This window comes from Stegodyphus dumicola, chromosome 5 (assembly GCF_044657685.1).
Source record: "Stegodyphus dumicola isolate Sdum_Otavi_A_Nest chromosome 5, ASM4465768v1".
NCBI lineage: Eukaryota > Metazoa > Arthropoda > Arachnida > Araneae > Eresidae > Stegodyphus > Stegodyphus dumicola.
In genome coordinates, this window is record NC_140772.1 from 86,035,048 (window position 1) to 86,061,171 (window position 26,124).

General features: G+C 33.0%; 1 protein-coding gene across 3 annotated transcripts in view; it reads right to left on the reverse strand.

Annotated features, from left to right (window-relative positions):
* Positions 1 to 509: 509 nt before the first annotated feature.
* Positions 510 to 26,124, reverse strand: part of LOC118202028 (uncharacterized) — a 28,579-nt gene continuing 2,964 nt past the window's right edge. For 2 of the 3 annotated variants that reach the window (XM_085816852.1, XM_085816853.1), the window contains exons 3-5: positions 19,353 to 19,598; positions 4,208 to 4,238; positions 510 to 4,098 (exon numbers count right to left, since the gene is read on the reverse strand). In XM_085816852.1, coding sequence (XP_085672978.1) covers positions 3,712 to 4,098; positions 4,208 to 4,238; positions 19,353 to 19,598 — 664 coding nt within the window. In that variant the 3' untranslated portion in view covers positions 510 to 3,711. Of the gene's footprint in view, positions 4,099 to 4,207; positions 4,239 to 10,751; positions 10,840 to 19,352; positions 19,599 to 26,124 lie in introns of all 3 variants that reach the window. The other variant, XM_085816854.1, reaches the window with a different exon arrangement.

A 26,124-nucleotide genomic window follows, 5' to 3' on the forward strand; every position in this document is an offset into this window, starting at 1 on the left:
ATCTTGGTCCAATACCCCTCCAACTCAGCTTCTTTAAACTTTAGTGGCCTTCTTTCATGTTCTTTGTTGTTGAAGTCAAAATTTTCACTTTTCAAGTGCTGGAACCAGCACTCACATGTTTCCCATATACTTCACACAGCAATTGATGCCCATCAGCTGCAGTTTTCTTCAAATTAAAACAAAAAAGAAGGGCTTCCCACAAATTTTGTTTTGTTGGTAGAAAGGTTGACATGGGTTGAGCACAAAGAGTTTGTTTACACTTCAGTGAAATGAAACAGACTGATTTTTAGACAAAAATGAACACTTAACATGAATATAGCTACAAGATTATCCAATAGGATTTAACACTAGTAACAACATCTTATGCAAACCCTTCAAAACCTTATTTGTACCATATTGTTTTCCCTTTTCGATTTTCAAAAGATTAAATTAGTAGGAAAAAAAGGAAGGCATATCAGTAAATATGGTGTTCTAAATATACTTTAATAATTAAAAAAAAAGAAAGAAGCTTAAGTTTCAATGTACTTTATTTTTCAAGAATAAATGACAAAAATCTTTGTTTCAAGGTAAGAAAATTACAAATTTGTTATCTTAATAATAATATATAACTCAGCACTTCAACTAATACAATCACATGTGATAATATAAAATTAATTATAAATTAAAATGACTATATTTTAACATTTCAGGAGACTATATTTGAAAAATAATTTACATACGTAAAAATATTTACTTTAACATATAAAACTTAGGATTCATCTATGAAAGAAAAATTACATTTCAAGTCAGTCAATGTAAAGCAGAGAGTTAATCTGTAAATTCAACCAACATAGAATTCATACAGAAGGTATAAAGGCTCATTACAACACTTTGTAAATGACATTTTCAGAAGTAAGTCACTTTGGTTTTAGAGAAAAAGAACATAATGGGGAAAATGTTCATAATATATATGCAAAAAAGGAATGAACAAGAGAGAGATCAATCATTCATACTTTGCTTTTTAAATTAAAAAGTAAAAAGATACTGTAGTACACAGTACAAAATAATCTGATATGATTCTAACATATTTCTATATATCTCATTTCTATAAACTACACTTTTCAAACAAGCCATTTTTAAAGCTAATATAATGCAGAACATAACCACTAACTAGTGCAATAAACTGAGACTAGAATATACTATGTAAAATAATCTTGACTAGTATAGATAAAAATAAAATACTTAAATGATTAACTGAGTTTCAAATTACAAATCTTTGGATTTTCAAATACATATTTTAGAAAATAACTAAAAAAGCATTAAATTCTTTTAAGGAAGACTTTTTCACATATCTTGCCTATGACAATAAATTTACTTTCATTTTATATGCGGTTATTATAAATGATCAGCAAATGTGAATTTATATATATTTATAGAAAAGCTGTATAATGAATAGTGTTTTGCTTGGTTTATGATTTAGAATGAAAATCAATTTAAATACTATACCAGATATCTTAAAGCATGCCTGAATTATTCCTCTACAAACTCTCATGCACAAACATAAGCTTATTTACCAACAAAAGAACTTTTGTTCACATTTATATTCAAATTTTTGTTAATATGCAAACAAGATAGAAAAATGCTTCAGGATATAATATTGATTAGTTTCTGTCAGAAATTTCCTCAGACACAACATGAAAGCTGGTTTCTCCAGTATATTTTATCTTGAATTCGTCTTGTGATAAGTTTTAGACTTAGCACCAACTTTCACAAAAACTGCAAGAATGTGGAGCAAACACATACAGCAACTTGTACCTCAGGTGAATGACTAGTGACAGATTACATGATGTGAATAATTTTTGATACAATCATAAGCAAAAGCCTAGTCACATCTAGAGGCTTTCATCCATAGGGAGATTTACTTTTCCATTAAAACCTTACTAAGCAACATTCTGCCTGCTCTATCAATACATGGCAAACTAAGTTTGCATTTTGATCCAATTTACTGCCAGACCCAATTACTGCTGGACCGAACTTACCGAGATTTAGACTGTATTTTGACCCAATTTACTGCCAGAATTGTAGGAAGGTCCTCAAAAATGATATGCAAAGGTGAAAATTACAAGAACAACTGAGAGCCTTTTCCCAGGAAGTATAGACCACATGTCAAAAGAAATTTACTATACCTACACGAGGTTAATGCTCCAACCAGTGGCCAACATATATGCTACAAAAACTGTGAAGTAGCAAGTGCATAAGGAAGCTTGGTGAATTTATTGCTTTTCAGTTTGAGGAACATACTGTTTTCTGGCACATGTATACATATAAATGTTAAATATTTGTTCCATCCCCCTTTTTTGTGTGCACAGTAGCTCATGCAATTATATGTATTAAGCACTTTTCCTACAGCCTGTATGCAACCTCATATGGTATGCATGTAAATTTATTGCCATGAAGCAGATACTTTAAAAGTTATCACGGTAACATAGCTATTAGGACACTACTTAATATGCTAAAGATTCTATCTAAATCAATAAAATAAAAAATATGCAATATTATCTTGTAAAGAAATATATTACAGGTATAAATGTATTAAATTCCATAACAATTTAGAAAATTTCACACTGTTCTAACAATTAATGCATTTAGTCTTACCTACAGTAAATATCTCTAATTCTTTTAGATTATAAAAGAAATTATTTGATATGTACATTCTTAAATTATTAAAACTATATTACAGTTAATTTCTTAAAAGCATTACCAAATTAGTACCAAAAAAGTTTAAAAAATATTTATTAAAAACCTATTCCTGTTTTTAAAACATACTAAAAAACAATTACAAGGATAACCAATAATAAACTTCCATCTTTTAAAAAAGCACAAGATAATAACCACAATACAAAAATGCTTTCCGGAAATATCACATCTGACAGCAGCATTTTAAAACACATACTCAGTTCTCATTTTTATTAACACAGCAGTAACGAAAGGCACTTCAAAATGGAAATACTTTGTCAGTTTTAAATACATTTTTATTTTTGCTTTTTAAACTTTAATGTTTAAATTTCAGTTTTGTCTTCTTCAGCATTCAATTAGTGATACAAGAGTGCAATCCTTTAAAATATAATTGGTTCTCCTCTTTTGTCTTAGCATGATCTGCCAGAAGATTTTATTATTGCATTCAGCATTCTTTACAAAAACTGAGAGTCATGAATAACATATAGATCGAGGAAGCCACACAATCTATTATATAATCATATTGCTTTAAACTTTAAAAACTTTTAATTTACATAGAATTTCTGAAGTGTTTTATAAAATTAAATTTACATCACTGCAAATATGACTGGACATCAAAATGTTTGAATTTTTTTTATTACTTAGTGTTTCCGACACTTGCTTACTTAAATGTAAAGTAGCTAAAAATCTAGTTTATATATACATCTATAATACACATGCATGAACTCATATTAATTCAAAATTACATTAAAAAAATAAAATGAACACAAAAACAAAAATTGCACACATTTGTATAACAAAAGAAAAACACAATTCAAACCCAGTACAAAATACTTTATACACCGGAAGGAACATACATAGGAAACAACAAAATTCAGTAGTATTTACATAAATTGTGCAAATGAGTATAAGCAATCAAAATACATAACACTTTCTATACAAAATTAATTTTAACAGTTAAAACAGTGCTTCTAAAATATCTCACCCTGAAAAGCACTAAATTGTTAAAGTAAAATTACTGCAACACTGATGCATACATGTACCAAGAACTTTACAAAACCATGCACAACTAAGAGAACACCAATAACAACAGTGCTTATGCTCTGTTGATTCTTCAGGAGTGACTTTACCATCTTCTGAAGCTTTGGGCTCAGAGATAACAGGAACTAAATCAGCAGATACAGATTTCTTAGCAGGAGTTTGCACAGAGTAGAAACCAGAGCGATGAAGTGATGTAAAAGACTGTGAATAAGGAAACGAATTTTGCTGTGTAACTTGAGAATTCTTAACGGTACTAGGTTCTTGCCACAAAGAATATGAACAATTATCGTATTCAAAGTATGGAGGTGGGCGGTCTTCTGGAGTTGGAAGCTTTAAGGTAATCTGAAAAACGAGAGACCTTAAATATATCTTTGATATTTTAAACTTAGTTTTAAACTCACTCTCTGACAAAAAAATTACAAGAAATAAATAAAAAATTAAATAAACTTACAAATGGTAAAATATGCTCTATCCATTGGTTTCTAGAAAAGAAAAAATATGATGATATTAAATGATAAAACTTACCAATATTTTCAGTATGATTTCATATTAAAAGCATTATATAGGTATATACTATAAAGCTAAAGTACGCTGGCTTCCAAAAGTTAAACATGTAATGCAAATCAGAAATTTTTGGAAGCGTAATTGCATTTGAGTAGCTGAGATCACTGCTGATGCAGATGGAACTATGCAAATATTGAATGTGTACACGTATTGTGTACGCTGGAGGGGGGGAAGGAGACGGTTCTATATCTCCCATTCTATTGGACCAATTCATGAAATTCAAATTCGTTTTTCATGTCTCGAAAGTGAGACTTAATATATATATTAGATTTACATAGAGCATCATTCTAACATAGGTATTTTGATACAAAATCGGACTTTTTCTGAAATGACATACCAATTTTTTCCATATTTCGATTCTACGACTCAAATTATGTTTTAATAATAAATTTTGTAAAATTTGGTGCAAAATTTATGGAGAAATTCAAAAATTTACCTTGCCATATTTCTTTCACTTTCTTCTTAATTTATAGCAACCTATTTTCCTTTTCTTTTTTTTTTTCATTGCAGACGAGTTGGGAAAAGTCATCATTCATACTTTTAAATGATTTTAACAAAGTGCGTAAAATGCATTTGGTGTTATTATTGCTCAAAAACAAGATGCCGAATTTCAAAATGCACCAATATGTAAATTCATGTATATCTTATAAATTTTGAATAAAAAATTCTAATTTTTTGCAGGTGTGCCTAGAAATACATCTACTTTAAGAAGATATTAAACATTTTATAGGTTATAATAAAAAAATTTTTTTGAAAAATTTATAAAAGATAATTTAAAATACAAATTTTAAAAAATAATAATACATGTGCAAATTATATTTGGATTAAGCCTGAATTTTGAATTCTGGAAGAAGGAATCAAGTAAGTTTAATAAAAGAACAGATTAATAAATATATACCAAATTCAACTAATGTAGATGAGCTAAAATTTTGAGAGAGCTAATTTTTTAAAAACTACTTGTGTGATTTTTATAAAAACTTGGCAGTTTGGTATAATCTGAATCAGAGAATCGAAATATGGAAAAAAATTGGCAGGCCATTTCAAAAAATCTGATTTTGTGTCAAAATACCTAAGTTAGAATGATGCTATACATAAATCTAAATCTAATATATATCCTATGTCTTGCTTTTGAGGCATGAAAAATGCAAGTTGAATTTTGTCAATCAGCCCAGTGGAACGAGAGATACAGAACTGTCCCCCCTTTTTTTTCGCTGTGTGCTTGTGTTGGCAAAAATAGTACCTCCCCCCAAAATAAAGAAGCTGTAAAGCTTAAAGAGACAGATTACAATTTGGAAATCATTTACACAGGTTGCTATGGAGCATTTTGGAAGATAAGCAAAGCAAGCAATTACATAAGAACTAGAAGCTTGCAGGGTTTCATTCATTGGTATAACTACAGGTAAAAAATTTTGAGAACAACACTGTGTGTTAAATTTGCCAAAAAAAAGTCCTGTTTATGAATCTGTTTTACAAGAATACAGAATCGGTATCAGAGACTTTGTGAAAATTCTTATCAAAGAAAAATCTAGATAAAAATGTCCTATTACATGTTTGTTACTTTTGAATTTTATGAGACACAGAGAACCATCTCCAAGATGACCAGCCACTATACTAGATGATCTGGACACCTATTCTATGCCATGAGAGTTGTCTTCAGTTTACTGGCCGCCAGATGTCACTAGTAGTGAAAACCAGCTTTAGTTAACAATGCATATTTTGCAAATATGGAATTGGTTGAAAACGTGGGGAAAATGGTTGCAGCGTCGTCAAGGAAGCTGATGCAGGTGGTTTTAGAAGTTGATCACAGCTTTGTATGTGTTTTTGCGGCTAATTTGTTTCATATTTAATTGAAAAATATAATGGCAGATCTCCAAATCGGCATTGAAATTATCAAAACCACGACAATGCATTTGCTGTTCCCCAAAATGTCTATTGCAGGGTTTTTTAAATTGTGGGTTGTGACCCCCGGTTGCGGAACCTGCAGCATGGGGTCACTAAAAATGTTAGCAGTTTTGAACTTATTATAATAATTTTAGAATTACCAAATATTTTTATACAATGTATCTGAAAATAGATAAAGATAAGACAATACAAAAGAAAAAAACGAAAATGTTTCGATGGATTCTTTTTATATATAAACATTCATTTTCCTTGCTTTGCACGTGACGCTGTCATTTCGTCTGTTACTTATTTAAAACTTTCACATTGTTCTATGCCTTAAAATTAGAAATTAAAGTTAATGACCTACAACTGCAATAGTATATTACAGTAAAAAAAAAAAAAAAAAAAAAAAAAAAAAAAAAAAAAAAAAAAATGATAGTTTCACTTATGGGTGTTTTGGATTTGCGCAATAATTATGGGGTCCCACAAAATTTTTGTAAATATTATGGGGTCCTGGGAGTCACAAAAAAATATCAATGATAAAAAGGGGTTGTGACTGAAAAATGTTTAAGAAACCATGGTCTATTGCATACTTTAGACTGCCAAAATTTATTGTCATAATACTATGCACTGAGCTGAGAGAGTATATGGAGTCATGCTCAGGAAATAAGAATTTACTGAAAGAAAGATAGGCTCTTTACATTTTTTCTGAAAGGAAATACAGGGGTTGGACAAAAATATGGAAACACCTTTAAAAAAACATGTTTCTTTGCTTAATATGGTGTAAGAAACCCGTTGGTATCCAAAACAGCTTGCAGTCTTCTCGGATAAATACAGTTCCTGTATGTTTGCCAAGGGAATATTATACCATTCTTCCTGCAAAACGGTGGCAAGTTCAGATAACGATGTTGGCGGTGGATAACGACAACGCACTTTCCGTTCCAATGTAGACCACAAAGGTTCAATAATATTCAGGTCTGGTGACTGTGGTGGCCAGGGAAGATGGGACAACTCATCCTTGTGCTCAGAAAACCAGTCCTGGACAATGTGAGCTGTGTGAACAGGGGCTTTGTTGTCTTGGAAGACACTATCACCATCGGGGAACAAAGTTTGTACCATGGGATGAACTTGATCGACCAAAATGTTCACATAAGTCTTGGCAGTCATATGCCCTGACACAGTTATCATGGGGCTAGCAGAGAACCACGATATGGCTGCCCAAACCATAACAGAACCCCCGCCATGTTTCACTCTTGGCAACAAGCAGTCTGTATTATAGGCTTGAGATGGCGTTCTCCAGACGTAAACTCGGCCAGAAGTGGGAAACAATGTGAAAGAAGACTCGTCAGACCATATTACTCACTTCTACTGCTCTATAGTCCAGGCTTTATGACTTAAACACCACATTTTCCTGTTAAGGGCATTAGCATCACTGATGAGTGGCTTCTTAATTGCAGCACGGCCAGCAATTCCCTGTTTATGAATCTCCCTTCTAATTGTTTTGGTACTCACAGGGTTCGGTAACACAACATTCATTTCAGCAGTAACTTTTTCAGCTGTGGTCTTCTTATTTTTCGTCACAATTGCCCTTAATGATCGTCTGTCACGATCACTCAGGACACACTTTCGTCCACGCTGTGATTTAGCAGATGATGTTTTTCCGCTTTTCAAATATGCGGAATAAATCTTCGATACAGTACCTCTTGAAACACTAAACACCTCGGCTACCTTGCTTACGGAAGCACCTACCATACGTGCTCCAACAATTTGCCCACGTTCGAAGTCTGTTAACTCTGACATAATGCAATGACAACCTCACATAACAGTACTCCGACAACAACTGAACTGTTTAGCACATTTACGAAGTTGTATAGGTGGCGTCAGTAGTAAAAAATGCCAGCGCCACCTACATATTTCGTTAAAATCAATCTTTCTTTTCAAACATGCATTTCACAAGGTGTTTCCATATTTTTTTTCCATCCACTGTATATCTGTGCACACATTTCCCTTTACAATGTAAGAGAGTATATTTTTCCAGTTTTCAGCATTTTTCTAACACATATTTTTCATCAATTAATAATATATGAACATCTGTGAAGAATCTAATTTATGTTGAACAAACATTAAGTTAATTTTAAAAAATAACAGTTTAATGAATGCCTTATGAACTTTACTGTGAACCAAATAAGTAATATCTTTCAATATTAAGTGAAATTAACATTCCTGCACATATATATATGTATTTTAAGAGGATTATAAAGCTATGAAATACAAAATTTTTGTAACTATTATGATACTTTTATAAATTATTTTTACTTGTATCTTCATTATGATTTAAAACTAATTATTGTGCAGGGTTTTGCTCTTTCTAATTTTTGCCGAAGGTTGGAGGTTAACCCGGGCACACCTAAAAATTTCCTTCTGTACGCACAGAAAAATTGAATGAAAAAGGATTTAGAGGTTACTCTGAACCTTCTTTATTTATAGTAGATGGCAGCTCAGCACAAACCAGTCCATATATTTTAGCCATGTTTAATTTTTTAAAACCCTTATTTTTCAAAGAAATTTTCCCAATTTTTTTAGGATATAAAAGCAATTGCTTAAAAAGAAATTTCTATGTTTTTTTTTTTTTTTTTTTTTTGGCTGTGTGCTAATCTCCTTATTCTATATTAGTTTTAAATTTTTACCTTGAAATCTTGCTTAAAATGGAACGGCACACAAAAACACTAGGACAACTGAGAGACTGCATTCTTTGTTTTGCCGCATCTCATCAGTCAGTTCATTGACAACAGAAAGGTGGGTCCACATCTGTGTTTTATTTCCAGTTTTTCTCTTTCTTCTTTTCTCTCTCTCTCTCTCTTTCCTCTTTTTTTTTTTTTTTTTTTTTTTTTTTTGAGGGGACATTTGGTTATTAACTAACAAATTGTTGGGGTGATTTTCTGAAGGTCAAGGGTAATTTTATCAGTTAGCTGTTTGGTTTTTCACTAAAGCAGTTCTCTTTTGCTCAAAGTTTCGCTAGCGCTACGTTTAGTAGATGTGAGTTGTAGAAGTTTATTTTATTTTATTTTACAGTTTATAATTTCTAATTGTACGAGGGCATTTTCGAAAAGTAAAGATACACCGTACGTCAGAGGAAAAGAAAAGTTTTGGTGAGCAAGCTAGCAACACAGGTGTTAACCTCAAACTGTTAGCTTTCTCCTCGTGGTCGTTAGGCATTTCAACGTTGATTCTGGTTGTAGTAGGTCGTGTTTAAAATGGCTGCACTTATTCAGAATCCCACCAAATGCGAAGTGCGCTCCGTCATACGTTTTCTTCATGCAAAATGTCAGCAACCAGCTGATATTCACAAAGAAATTGTTTCTGTTTATGGGAACATTATGAATCGACAAAATGTAATGAAATGGTGTCGTCATTCCTCTGAAGGTAGGACCGATGTTCATGACAAACAAAGAACAGACCATCTGTGATCTCTGATGCCCTTCTTCAGAGAACAGAGGAAGCAATTCATGCAAATAGGCGTCTCAAATTGAAAGAATTGCATCAGATCATACCAGAAGTGTCAATGTCAACTCTTTATGAAGTTGTGACTGTCAAGTTAGGGTACAGGAAATTGTGTGCGCGCTGGGTTTCAACAGGCGGCAACCTTCTATGACTACGGGATACAAAAGCTTCTGCACCGACTTAATAAATGTTTGGATTACGGGGGTGATTATGTCGAAAAATAATCAATAATCCAGTTAATAACATGTAACTGATGTTTTCTAAATAAACTTTTTTTTAAGGAATGCGAGCCATTGCATCTTTACTTTTCAAAATGCCCTCGTAGATATAATACTTATTTTTTCGGATTTTTAATTATTGTCCAAACAGATCGGAGACGGCTGACCATTTCTGAAGCACTGAAAACGCTACATGATTTGCTTCAGATAGTGAATCTGATACGGATCACGGTACACGTGCAAAGCATACAATGTTGAGTTGTGCTTTTTTCAAAGGTAGTGTCACTTTCTTCAAAAAGTATCACCATGAAAAAAATAGACTAAAGTGTAAATATGAAATGTAAATAATGTAAATATCATATACCCAAGTTGCGTTTTTTCATTCATACGCATGTAATCATCATATAACCAAAAAAAAAAAAAAAAAAAAAAAAAGAAGCCTTTTAGGGAGGTGTAGAGTAGCAGGTCTCCCTGTGGCACACCCCTAGGTAATGCTAAATCTGCTACAGTATTCAGAATCTAGTGTTTTTTACTTGTAGGCAAAATCTCTTACGCTTTTATGCACTTCCCAGCAATGCACGTTTCAGCACTCTTTTCGAAGCTATGTTTAATCAGTGTGCCTGCTTCGGGCACACTCACAGAATTAAAACGATAAGTGCTATCTTCACAAAATTTTACTTGTGTACTCCTCTAGGCCTAATTAGACTGCATACCTTTTTTTTTTATTGAAATTCCAACTTTAAAAGGTAGCATGCTGGAAAGGGTTAAATCATTATCTGTTTAAAAGACAAAGTGACCATATTTCAGTAAGTTCATTGATTCATTACTTACAACAGTACAAAGTGCGAGATCCGAACTCGTCGGGACTTCCGTGATTCCAGATTTGGGGTTTTCCAGATAGTAGACCATCAGTTTAAAACTAGTAAGATGGCATGCAGAAATTATAAAATTAAAAATTTGAAGCACATATGATTTAAAAGGTATCAAAATTACACACACACACACAAAAAAAGGCAACTTAATATTTATTTGCTTATTTTATTAAACATTGAGGGTCGGTGGCACAATGGCTAGCGCATCGCGCAGCAGCACCACAGGTCCGGGATTCGAACCCCAAGGCTGGGCATGGTCGACTCAGCGTTTCATCCCTTGGTTTGATAAAATGAGTACCAAGTTTGCTTGGGGACTAAACTCACCATATGCTTACACACCATAGGGCCCACGTTCAAGAAAGCAGATTTCGGGGCACTGCAGGCCTTGGCCCATTAGGGCTGTTTGTGCCACTGAGTTTGAGTACTAAACATTTCTTTCAATGTAAGTTGCTTCGTTTTTTGTGCTTTTGTTCTGTTACATCGTTGAACTCTTGTAATTGCTGTGTCGAGAATTCAGAATCACTCTCTTCACTATCGGTAGCAGTATTTCTCGAATACTACAGATTTTGCCATCTATTAATTGATTGAAGAGCATTGCCATCATAATGAAAAACTTCTTTTGTATCATCTTCATTTATTATCACTTCTCCGCTTTTTTTACAAAATCCGTGATTTAATCCTAGTATACGGTGCACATGGGTGCACTTTATGATGAGCAGTAAATGCAACATATATGATGAGTAGTAAACGGATCATTTTAGTATTGGCAATAATTTTCAAAATCTCGCCAAAGCTGCACTGTATACTAGGATTTTATTAAATCCATTAATTGGAAGATTTCACCTTTGGTTTGCGATATCCGAAAATCTTTAAAATTTGCATTTGAAAACATAAAATCTGGCTATTGTTCACTATATATATTTGCCTATGCATCATGAGATTGGCAACTGAAGACAAGTTGTTTTGCTAAATTTTATCTTGCTTCTGTTGGCACTGAGACAATTAGACTGAATTCAGGGTTTAATTTCTAAAATTAGAAGTGCCAGAGCCCTATGGAAGACTGTCAGGATGGAAAGAGAAATAGATAAAATTATTAATAAATTTAAATTAAGAAAAATGTAAAAAAAGAGAAATCTAATAAATTATTAAATTAATTTTAAATAGTTAAATAGGAAAAGAAGTATTGGACCTTGACATATTTGGGGCAATGGCTGGAATTACAATTCCACTTAGATGCTAAGAAGCAGCTCAGCCGATCTCTGTCTGAGTTTAAGCCCTGATTATACATGTATGTATAATGTTCATTTCCAAGGAATGGCAGATACCACTCATTTTTTTGCAGCGCACCAAGAAAAAAGGATAATGTGATTAAAAGCAAAAATGACTACCTTTAGGAACAATAATAAATTATGGTAGTAAAGGGCTTTGGGTCGCAGAGTACATATTTTGCAATAGATTCAAGATCCAAGCTCTACTAAGAAGAATATTGAGAATTCTAGAAACAGTATGAGGATATGGAAAGAAATTTAACGGAAGAGTATAGCTTTTAAAATAAAGAGAGAAGAGTTCAAGACTTTCTGATCGCGATGCACTGTCGATATATTTCTAGCCGTCAAGTGGAAATTTTCCTTGAATACTTTTCCTGAATAAAACGTGAGATTAAACATAAGTGACATAACATAGTGACAGGAGTGGTCCCTCTCGTTTGGTTACATCATTCAGAATGTCTATAGGAGCTCTGCAGTAAGGAGTCACTAGCGTGGCAAGTGCATAACCAGGACATCACTTTTAGTGCTTTGAGTAATACAAAATTTATCCGTTCTCATATATTCATCGCATATCCAGGAAAATAAGCCTTTGACATATGATTTGGGGCTTTAGTTTCCTTAAAAGTCTCAACCTGAGTGCAAGGGAAAGACAGGCCTGCATTCAGAAGTTAGAATTGAATTTTAAAGCATGCATACTTTTAAAATAAAATTTGCATAATAAAATTGTGGATCACTTACATAAAAGATGTGTGGAAGGCCTTTTAACTTAAATCTGAAATCATCGCCAAGCATAATGTCAGCATAAAAGGTTACCATGCTCTTTATTATCCAATTACTAACATAAAAAAATTATTTAGGCATCACTACATGAGTCATTCCTCAAGTTGTCATGTGTTGATAAACATGCAGTGATGAAAGCAAAATGTAATAAATAATGGTTCACCAGGTTGGTGCCAGGAATATAAAATATTAGTAGGTGTAAAATCAACAATGTTTCTTATCTAGAATGTTTCAGTTTGAGATGTATGCTAAGCAGATACGTAGCGACAGAATCAAATTATTGATCATACAAATTTATGCTAAAATGACTGTTTCTTCAATAACAAGGTATTTTATATAGTGCCGAAGTGAAATTAAGAATCGGGACTCTTCACATGCTTTATTATGCTCGGAGGGGGGGAGGATTAAATGCCCATACGTAAAGCATTTAAAAAATTTTTTGGGGGGTGGTGGCTCTGAGGTCCAGATCTCGGACTTTGTACTGTACTAAAAAATTACTAAATGATTAAAATTTTATTTTACAGTGAGAGAGAAAAAAACTGATTGCAATCTTTTGACTTATTATAAATGAGATTTGCTAATAGTAATGAATTATAGAAATATCAATAGATTTCAAACTTTGTTATTTAATTGAAAGGATAGCTGCCGACAAAACATATGCATAATTTATAACTGTATTATTTATTTTTAGATAATAAGATTGTTTAACAAGATGATACTAAGTTACTATGATTATTATAATGGAACAATTTTATAAGACTGCAGCTTTTTTTCATGAAATAGTATTTTTTAATCTATTAGTATTAAAGAATAATAACTGTTTACTTGAAGACGTAAAAAAAAAAAAAAAAAAAATAACAACTGTTTATAGCATAGTTTATCAATTTTTATACTGTAAAAGAGATGCTGTTTGTTATTATAATTTTCTGTCATATTTTTAGATATAGACATGCTTGTATATATAACATTTTAATATGTCAGAATGATAAAACTGTTTGCACATTTATCCTCTTTTACAAAAGTGCTGATTATCCCATACTCTGTAATATGGTTTGACAATCATATGCACAAATAATATGTGAATCTATATGTTGGTGTCTTTCTATTCATTTGCATAGCCAGAGAAACATTTAGTAGAATTTTGCAATTATTTATTGGTTAGCTAATATTTTTGCATTTAAAATAGTGGCTTAGTTTCTCTCCAACTGATAATTCCATAAAGATCACTCAAAAACATTAGTGGATACGTAAATGAATAATCATAATAACATTATTTTAATAAACATATTTATCTGATAACAAAATAATTCAATTAAGAAAGTGGAGAATTCAACCTTCCCTTGTTGGAACTTGAACCAAACATTTTCCAGTTGCCAGTTGAATATGCTAATAATCATTTACACCACGGCGAGTATGCATGGGGGAAATTTGATAAACTCTAATTAATAATTTATTCTATGCTAAATTACTTGCAATTGGTTAATAAAAAATCGTCTGCTAGGCTGAAATAGTTCAAACTTTTCAAATCTAATGGTTAATATTTTTTCTGCCACTTACTGTACGCACATATCTCAAAACTTTCAGAGTGACAGCCCTATATGCACACACATACAAGATTGTTCAATAAGTTCGCAGAGCACCATCTATTCGTCAATATTAGACCTAAACCTTCGATGCCATTTTCATATCTGTTCTTTCTTAGGAACACGTCAAAAGTTTCATTTCGATCTGTTAATTTATTCATTATTTAATCGCCCTTTATATCTAACGTGCTGTGGCTTTTTTTAGGTATGGATAAAATTGAATAACGTGCAGTTATCAAATTCTTTGTAAAGAAAGGTTTAAAGGCAATGGAAATTCATACCGAAACGGTGAATGTGTTGGGTGAATCCGCTCCTTCAAAAACAATGGTTTGCAAGTGGGCTAGTTTATTCAAAAGTGGTCGTACCAGCCTTGAAGACGATCCACGAGAGGGACGTCCAAAAACTGCATCAACACCGGAAATCATCGGAAAAATACAAGATATGGTATTGGAAGACCATCGATTGACAGAAAGAGATTTCACAGAGGCTTTAAGCATTTCATTGGGCACAGTGAGCAATATTTTGAGTGTTAATTTGGGTTTCAAAAAACTCTGTGCAAAATGGGTACCGCATTCTCTAACGATGGAGCAAAAACACATTCGGATGCGACTTTACCAGCAACATTTGGAGCATTTTAAGAAGAATAAAAGCAACTTTATCCATCGATTTATCCCAATGGATGAGACTTGGGTCTACCATCATGATCCTGAATCAAAACAGGAGGCTAAGTAGTGGTGTAAACCCGGCTCTTCGGCGCCGAAGCGAGTTCGTGTGCAAAACTCAGCCAAGAAGGTGTTAGCATCAGTTTTTTGGGATGCAAAAGGAATTTTGTTTATAGATTACCTTAACTGGCAAAAAAATTAATTCAGATTATTATTGTAACCTTTTGAATCAATTAGACGAAAAAATTCGTGAAAGAAGACCCGGATTACAGAAGAAGAAAATCATTTTCCACCAAGATAACGCACCTGCACACACAGCTCAAAAAAGCATTGCTAAAATAACTGAATTGAAGTACGAATTGTTGCAACATTCAGCCTATTCGCCAGATTTAGTTTCCTCCGACTTCTGGCTTTTCCCACACCTCAAACAATATCTCCGTAGAAAACTATTTTCTTCAAACGAAGAGGTAATAGCTGCCGTGGAGGGATATTTTGCAAAGCTGCCAAAAAACCGATACAGTCAAGGGATCCATAAATTAGAAGACCGTTGGAATAAGTGTATTGAAGTTGAGGGAAACTACATTGAAAAATAAAGTCATTTTTACAAATAAAAATTGGTTTCTTCATTTCCGTTCCATGAACTTATTGAACAACCTGGTATATTTCCGAATCCAGTCCCCTGATAACAGAACAGCACCATAAATTTATTTACTGATTAGTTTGATTCATTAAGGATATTTGCAGAATTACTACACAGAAACCAAAAATGTTCTTGCCATTTCTGATATGACATTGGAAAAATGAACCCAAACACAAAAATAGTCGCCAAACCTGGCAATGAAATGGCTAAGATGCGAGTATGAACATTGACCAAGAGTATAAAAGCATGCTGCATTGGTACTTCAAACATAACTCACACAGCGACTGACTGAAAGGGACGCATCAAAAATGCTCGTTTGGAGTTGTTTGCTGTATGATTTTAAAGTGGGCCAGTCAGCAGCAGAATCAAGTCACCGAATTTGCCAGGCCTTTGGGGATGATGCCGTTAACGAATGGTTACAGAAGTTCAGGTCAGGGAATATGTCTTTTAGTGATGCATGATGCAGATGGCACAGGCACTGGACGATGAGACCAGCCATAGAGAATGACAGTATCCAAACATGTGGTGAGCTTGGTGCACACTTTCAGGTATCTGATGAAATAATTAGACTCCATTTGCACAGCACAGGAAAGGCATACAAGCTGAGCAAGTGGATGCCATACTCACTGTCCGATGCAAACAAGCAACAGCGTGTTGCTACTTGTTTGTCATTGTTTACTCGGCACTGCAATGCATCCACATTTAATGGAGTACTCACCAGCGATGAAAAGTGGGTCCAGTATAACATACCCAGGCATTCCAAACCATTGGTTGTCACCAAGGTATCCTGTGCCCTCACACTGCGAGACCTTCTCTCCACCCATACAAGATCATGCTCTATTTGGTGGATTAGTCGCCAAGTGATGCACTATGAGCTCCTGCCAGAGAGCCACACCATCATGGCAGGCCTGTACTCACAGCATTTGGAACAAATGCATCAGACACTGATGCATAAAGAGCCAGCATTGGTTAATCTTAAGGGTGTACTCTTCCTCCATGGCAATGCGAGGTGGCATGTGGCTTGGGAGGACACAGACACCATCCAGTGACTGAGCTGGAAGACACCACCATACTCCCCAGGCCTCGCACCAACACCTTTTCCATTCCCTGGACAACCATCTTCATGGAAAACCCAACAATCGACCAGACCTTAAAAAAGCCCTTACGGACTTATTTACGTCCAAGACTCTCAAGTTTTATCGCAATGGCAACGCACAGCTAGCCATTCATTGGCAAAAGGCACTGGATGTTGATGGTGATTACTTTGAGGCTTAGTGGTGATTATTATTTGCTTTATGACTTTTTCTTTCTGAAATATGCAAAATCTTTTTTCTGGCATTGAACAATTATTTTAGTCCAATTATATAGCATCACTAAAATTGTGCAGATACTGGATTATGAGACTTCTGCTGCATAAGGTAAATATGGCACTGCTGCTGCGTAAGGTAAATATAACTATATATTTAAACAATGATAGATTAAACAAAAAATCCCTTCGACTGAAGTTAGCTATCGAAATGACAAACTACCAAATTTGAAACACGCAACTTATTTAATTTAGGTGGCCATAATAGTTAATATAGGCACATGGTTGCTACTTTAACAAGAAAAGTATTTTAAATTTATTAACAATGGTTTCAAAATATAGTATAAATTCCTAAATCTTGATTCAATACCTGGGATGATCTAATAACCAGACCACTGGATTTTTCTCCCCACTTTTTTAATCGATATCCCATACAAGCACCTGTTAATTAGGGAGTGGAGCAACAGCCAATGATTATGAACTGATTGACATTTTGATGTTGGGCAGAATAACACTTTCGGTCCTTGAGTGTTGTGAGTGAGTTAGAATTTTTCTATCTGACCTAAACAATAAGTGAAGCCCCAATGTTTCCATGTTTAACCCGTTCGGTAGGGGCGTGTCATATATGCATCAGCAGCGAACATTACCTCACGGCCGGATGTGTCATATTTGAATCACCATTTAATTAACTGTATGGCCGTGCATATCACATATGACTTTTTAGATAGAACGTTTAATTAGTATTTTTTGTTGCCACTAGATGAAGCTGTATGTCTCTTATGGTGAAATATATCGAAAGTTAAGCATGTGTACCTTCATCCCTATGTACTGTTTTTTATTTTTGGTATTTTGTTTCGGAATGAGAGGGAGATTTGTGGGTGGGTGTTGAGCAATGTAATGTCTCTATAACTGCGTGATTTGATATAAACAAATGCACATATTCTCGATGCTTTGAGGTTATTTTTATTTTTGCAATGTAGGTATCTGAACGTAGAATATACACAAATGCTAATTCATAGGTGTTGAGTAACATAATGGCTCTTACTGCCTCATTTCATATAAACAAATGAACATGTTCTCGATGCTCTAGAATATTTTTTAATTTAATTAATTAATTTTATCCTCGTATAGTGGAGTAGATGTTCCATCATTAGATACTTTTTTATTACTGTTAGATTTTTTCGGTACTGAGACGAATATTTTGTATGGCTTAGCGTTAAGTTTTTTTTTTTTAATGTTCTATTTTTTTAATGGCAAAACGAAAGCGCTATCTGACTGTAGAAGATACACAAATGCTAAATGAGTCAAATTTGCTGATATTCTATTCCTGTGGCATTTGCAACGTTGGACTTTACATACACCCATGTTTCAAAGAATATCATACACTGTCTCTTTTTTGAAATATTGCTTCTTTTTCGTTGTTTTCACATTGAATTTTTATGAAAGACAGTTTTAATATTTTTAAATTTTAATTATTTGTTGTGTTAAATAAAATCTGCGATTGTTTGGATATTTTTCCATATGTATTTAATTGTGGGATGTAGGAAAAATTATATTATTCTAGAATGAGTGGAAAATATAACAATAAAAGTTTCAAATTAATTCTGACAACTACCTGAATGTTCTTCTCATAATGTACCAAAAATTCGAACAATTGGATGACAAATTTAATTTATCCAAAATTTTAAAAATGATTTATATTGCATAAGTTAGGCTTAGCAGCGCGAATTGCCCGTCCCTCACAAGACGACGTATCCGAGTAATGAGCCGTCCCAAGAGAATGCTTCGGTAACAGGTGCCCGTCGTGAATGAGTTAAATGTCACTTTCCTAGATTTAAACTGATGATCTAAAATATAGAAATTTTCCGAAAAAAGGGGGGGGGAAGAAATCTGTAACAGCTTTCATAAGTTTGGCCAACATATTAACTTGCTCTTTACAAGTTTTGGTACTTTTTCATTATGCATCTGTGCCTGCATTGGTGCCTGTAAAAGAGAAACTATATCTGGACTTTTAATTGTAGAAAAATTTCTAGTTTTAAGAATAGTTATAGATGAACACATATTTATTTCTAGCTACAATTGCTGGACCTCAACATGTTTGTGGCTTCTCTTTCACAGAGACCAAAAAGCACGGCAGGTGTATAATGGAAAAATTTACACTTTTTATTAATATCACTATGAATTCTATGCAAGTACTATTGTTAGGTGCATTGTAATTTGTGTGCAAAAGTTTTTTATAATAAATCTCATACATTTTTTAAAAATGATTTATATTGCATAAATATCAACTCTAGTGCAGTAACTAAAAATACAAAGTTTACCTTTCATATTTGGAGTTTCCTAAAAACCAAATGGTTGTATCTGGAGGTTGAGTTAAAGCAAATAACTGTTCAGGATGCTTGTTTTCAGGTAAAGGTGGTATGCCTTTATTAAAGCTGTGTCTGGGAGTCACAATGAACCAGTCTGGACTTAAAATGTAGATTTTTTTAAGCGTTTCATTATTTACTTGTGATTCAGTTTCCAATTTACCATCTGACTTAAGAATAACTCTGGAAGTTATCCATTCTCTATAATAAAAATAAAAACTTATAAGAAAAACAAATTTTAATATTATACAAAATTATATACTAGTACAATGTTTAATACAAAAATTTTTTCCTTATTAAAATTGATCAAATATATTATAATGAATTTTTTATATATGTAAATAATTTCAGTGAAACTGTAGTATTTTATGTATAATGCAATATGAAATGCTTGAAAGTGAAGAAATTCTGCCAGAAAAATACAATTAGAAGAGCCTCTACAGTAGGATTAAGTCTATTTAACATTGAGGTATATATATATATATATATATATATATGCTTGAGCTTGCCAAGCTGGTGATGATTTTGATAACATTTTTACCACAAACTTGGGGAGAAATCGCTAAATGTGCCTACCATTTCGTGAAATTTGGATCCGGATCCTGTATAACTGTAACTGATTCCTATATGTAATTGTAACCATATCTGGCATTCCCATGCCTTCCATAAATTTGAGAAGTGAAAGGTATCGCATAAGACCAGAGACAGCATCAGTTTCTCAGTTTTAAGTTTGAACTGACTTCGAAGTACAGAGAGTATTGCAAGCTTTTAGGTTAGCTTAGCAATGCACTGTGTTTAACATTCTTAGTAGTTTGGGGCATAACTACTGACTGTGCTCTATAATACTGAGAAGAAATGTACGAGTGCCTTGTATATATATATATATATATTTGGATACTCACACATCATCGGAGAAAAAGGACATCTGAGACTATCCTGCCTAGTACAGCAAAACTGATGTCAGACAGTGGCTCAGCTGACAGCCCAATAGAATGCAGACCCAAGTTTCCAAGTACAAGTGTTTCAGAACACACAGCTTAGCAGATACTGGATATGGGACTGCACAGCAGATGTCCCACTCATGTGTCTCTATTGACCAAGCGTTATTATCAACTACCTGGTTGGATGAATTATGATTTCTCATTCATCACATTGGTGGTCATGTCAGAGTATGCCATCTTAAAAACAAGCTGGTGGTGGCAGTATTATGCCTTGGGGATGTTCTCATGGGCAGCTCTGGGATTCTTAGCTGTGGTAAAACAGACTATGAAAACTGCAGATTATCTGAACATAATTGCGGATCAGTTCCACTCTTACATGGTATCTGCCTTCCTAATTGTCTTCCAGGCGGACAACATACCATGTCACAAGGCTCGAATTGTGTTGGAGTGGTTCGAGGAGTAAAAGGATGAATTCCAGTTAATGTCTTGGCCACCTAACTAGCTAGATTTTAACCCAAGAGAGCACATTTGAGATGTCATGAAGCACTGTCTAGGCTTTCTTATCTTATCTAATCATTATATCCTATTTTGTTCATTTGCGCTTTTGCAGCTGAGGATGGTGGTTCGGTAAAACCATCGAAACTAGTCCTGTGAAAATTTGAAAATATAAAGCTGATTTTTGTTGTTTGACTTCTGAATTAGTATTTGTTCGGCGTGTTATTGTGCCAAAATAAAAAGTCAAAGAACTGCACAAACTCAGTATCCGTGTACACATCGACCTATTTTCACTTGAAAAAACATCAGAGAATTGCACAAACTTGACTCTGTCCATGTACACATCGATCTATTTTCAGTTAAAAAGTCAAAGGAGACGCCAATTCTACACTAGAACCAAACAAAAAATATATAATCTCAATAAACTACATTTTAAATCAAACAATGAAATATCATAATAAAAGAAATCCATCTTAGCACTACATAAAGGAAATATCCACTTACCTTATTTAGAAATTTCTGTGTCTTCAGTCAAACAAAGTTCTTTAACAGCATCCAAAAACTTCCTAAAATTATCTGAACTAGAATCTGTATATTGGCATTGCCACATAAATTCACAAAAATAAGAGTAAAAAATATCCTCTGTAGTGCCGGTATTCTCCGACGTTCAATAACACGCATTTTCTCCATACAAACATTATACTTATAATGGCTACTAAGTAAACCTTCATTTACGTACCAGTCAATTAATGTTTTTCCCATCTTTCATTCCAAATAGTACAGAAATTCAAATTAATCTTGCCACATTCAGCCATTTTACCATGTAAACCACAAAATAACCAACGTACTTCCTAACCAACATCCAACACACTTACAAATCTTTTCCCATCATTCAAATTCACCACAATCACACAATCAATTATGTCATAGTAGGGTTTCCATAACATTCAACTACTCAGGATACCATATAAATAAAACAACAACTTCGTGATAATCCAAGGGGCAACCTTCAATATAGCTTAACCTGTTATTTAATTGGAAATTGATTTGTTCCCCTTGAAAAGTCAATTAAGTTCCAATTAATAGCAATAATTTTTACCTTTATATCCTGTATTTTTATAAAAGTAGCTCACATATCATCTTTGCCCAAACATTATTTTTAATGGATTTTCCCCCCATTTAATATACAATTCTTGAATTTTAATGAATTTTGGTTAAAATTTATGGTCTATTTCGTTTTGAGGGCCGTAAAAAATTGCCAAACTATTGTGGATGCCAAAATTGCTGCCAAAAATAATTGTGGCAAACCTAACGCAAGAATAGTAAACAATTATCTAAGATTATTGTTGTTTTAATTTAGATGAAAGGTTAATTTCATATAATACTTTTTTAGGTACTTACGTATTATCGCAACCAGGTTGGCGCGATTTTTAAGTTTGAGTAAAAAAGTATGAATAGAAAGAAAATGTACATTTATTAATTACAGATAATTTTTAATACAGTTTTTTATATTATTTTGTTTTAAAATATAAAATAGCAATTAAACCTTTCCGGTTTCGAATTTGAATAAGTTGCAGAGTTATTTTTTCGGCGGAAATCTTTTGGCTATTGCTTTTAGCACTGATTGAAAACCGTCTTCGCCATTAACAGCTTGAGCTTGGCGCCATATAAATTCGATAAGGTATGAGTCAAGATGATGACGGGCTGTTCCTCTCTGTTTTTTGTTGCGCCATTTGGTTGAGCCCCACACACGCTCTACATGTTGTGTGTGAACCCCCGTGTTGGGATCCACAAAGTTATATTTGTGATTAACAGTTCCATGCAGAAATCCAGCATTTTCGAACTCACTTTTATTGTATCCTTTCCAGCAATCCGAATAAATGATGCTTCCTTCCTTGATATTTTCGCAAATTTTTTCCATGAGTGTAACAGTGCTTCTGTTAGGTACAGTAACCAAAAAAGTCTCTTTCTTTTCTCTGCAAATTCCACCGAAAACCCATTGCTGTGGTAGTACACGCCCAGTGTTATTTTTTCTTTTTACAAATAAACTTTCGTCTATTTCCACACACGTAGGGTTGCCAAATTTGGAGATTTATGCAAATTTTGGCCTGGTTGCGTTAATACGTAAGTACCCTTTTTTATTATTATAATTTATATAAAAAAGGCTAAACATAACTGTATGGATGTATAAGAGTAAATAACTATTTCAGATCATTATTAGTCCAAAGAAGCTTTGCCTCAGAAGGACTATTGTTTTCGTTTTGCGATGAATCACTATAAATGTCCATTTTACTTTTCAAACTGGTTCCACCAAATGTTAGAGTCTTGCATTATATTTGAAGAAATTAAATAATGAAAAATCTGCATAAATAAATGTCTATTTCTCGCGTTGTGATAAAACAACAGTACATAGAGTCATTAAATTTTGAATAACATAATCCTCCTACGAATATGGGCAAGTAGAAGACCAAATTTGAAATTTGTTTTATTATCAATTTCATATTTTTTTAAAACTTTAAGGAATTTTTGAGTAACAAACTCAACGATAAACGATGGTGGTTTATCATCGGAAATATTTGCAAACTGAAACAATTTTCTCCATAAGAATTAATGTAAATTGGATTAATCCGTTCTTGGATTCTGAAACTGTTCGTAATGTAAAAGCGAAAGAATTAATTAAATCTAATACATGCATAATATTAACATGTCCATAATATTTAGCACAATCACAAACATATAAAAAGTCTGAAGCGGACATCACATAAGCCTTTGTATGGCTTATTAAATTATACATATTTTTTTTTTCTGCTGCACTTCATTTAAACTTATTTCCTTGAATTATTCTAACATAATTAACTGATCCCTCAAAGCAACTTGAAAATGGCATAAAAAATTGCAAATTTTGAAATTAAATGTCTCTGTCTATTTTCTTCGTACGATAATCAAACTTCTTATAATTTTATTTTTTTCATAACACTCTATGGTGGGGGAAAAAATCTGGCTGATCTTTAGAATATGGTAACTGGTAGTTTGGCGACATTTTGGAGGCGATAAAGGTTACTACCTGGGACTTTGGTAATAATGTGAGCAGTACTCAGTTCCGATTACGCATTATTTTGTGTGAGGGAAATGAGAGATTATGGGATATGTCATGTGATATTAATGGACGAATTACGGTTCTTTAATCGGAAAAAGGGGGAAATCGGGAAATTTTGTATTTGGCTTTATTCTGCGTTGTGTGAAACAGTGTTCGTTAATTTTTGGATCCCATGGCCCTAACTAAAGTGAATTCGAAATGGGTATTTAGTGGGATTGAAGGTAGTAATAAGTGTTTCTTTAAGGTTGTGCGAGATAGAAGTAAAGATGTTTTATTAAGTTATTTATTTTACCTGGTACCTTGCTGTGAACTATAAGTATGATTTTAAAGATCCTGAAACAGAAATAAGAAAAGTTTATCGGACACATAATCAAGATTCTGAAGAAGATTAGGTAAGTTAGTATTTTTAATTATTTGAGGATATTATTTTTATGCATTGTTCTAAATGTAAGGTGGAAGTAAAGTAATTTGCGTAAACGTGCATGGAAATAATTTAAATATTTGACACTAAGTATTTGTAACCATTTGTAATGTTTGCGGTATTAATTAGTTAGTGACGTTTGTAATATAATAGATAATGTAGAGGTAAAAGTTTTTGGATATTTTATTTATTTTATACGGGGAAATGTTCATATTTGGAAAGGGTATATACTTTTTCGCGATCAGGTAATTTCATATATGTTCTTTTTACCGGGTTTAAAGATTTAGAAAATTGTCATGCATTTTCGTGAAATTTTTCTAATTTATGAGAAAAAAGCAGTGTACATGTATATAGTGAAGAGTGTGCGCAATGCCATTTTAGTGCAATTCTGGGATGTTTTTTTAAGTAAAAATAAGTCGACGTGTACATGGTTTAGTGTTATTTTTATTAAATGATAGTTATTTTGTGAATTTTATGTTTGTAGGAATTTGGTATACGTTTTAGTTGAAGTAAACGTGCATGGAAATAATTTAAATATTTGACACTAAATATTTGTAATGTTTGCGGTATGAATTCGTTGGTGACGTTTATAATATAATAGATAATTGAGAGGTAACAGTTTTTGGATATTTTATTTATTTTATACGTGGAAATTTTCATATTTGGAAAGGGTATATACTTTTTCGCGATCAGGTAATTTCATATATGTTCTTTTTACCGGGTTTAAAGATTAAAAAAATTGTCATGTATTTTCGTGAAATTTTTCTAATTTATGAGAAAAAAGCAGTGTACATGGATATAGCGAACAGTGTGCATAATGCCATTTTTGTGCAATTCTGGGATGTGTGTATGTGTTATTTTGAAAAACGCGTAAGGAGTATGGTATTGTGCACTTTTTCCCCAATTTTGCAGTGAATATTTGTCACGATTAAGCAGTTTTGTTAGATAAAATTTCTAGCATAAGTGTAATTCGGCTAGTAGATTGTTGGAAGAAGTGTTCAGTAGATAAAAAGAAAAGAAACATTTCTTTACTTCGTGAAGACAAAATGGCGGCGGGGAAAAAAAAAATAGAGGGTTGCTGTAGGAGAGTTGGTCGCCAAATTTTTGCCAAAACATCGCCAAGTTACCATAATGTAAAGATCAACCAAAAATCTTTTTTATCTCCAGCGGGCGCAGAATTGTGTATCGGAAATTCTAAAGATATGCTCATTTTAAAATTATGAGACATTGCTACTGAACTGAATTTTATGGTTTAAGTGCAAAGAACATGATATTTAATAAATAAAGGTAACACACAAAACATTAAAAAAACGCCCCTTTGTACATAATTTAAAATCTAAAACCCTTCAGATTGTTTTTATTTTTATAATTTACATAAAAAAAGCCAAACATAACTGAATGGATTCTTGCATCGCTATTTCGCTACCGAGTTATCGCTAAAGCATAATTTCATCTCGTTGGTTCTTCAAAACATAATTTTCTATCATGAATGATGCCTTTTCTTTGAAAAAATTCTATTGCAGACTTTTCGTCATGGGCAATTCCCAAATTGCTAAATCCATAGGATATCAAAAAAGGATTTAAAAATCAAACTAGTATTTCAATGGCGTCTTAAGAAATTTAGAATTATTTAAACTTACGCAATTTGAAATCAACACATATGCTAGATTTGGCGCGCTATTAAATGGGTGCATTTGCTAGATTTGGCGCTTTTGCGCATACGTTTTCACTGCAATTTTTTTTACGGTCCTCAAAACAGAATAGTACCAAATT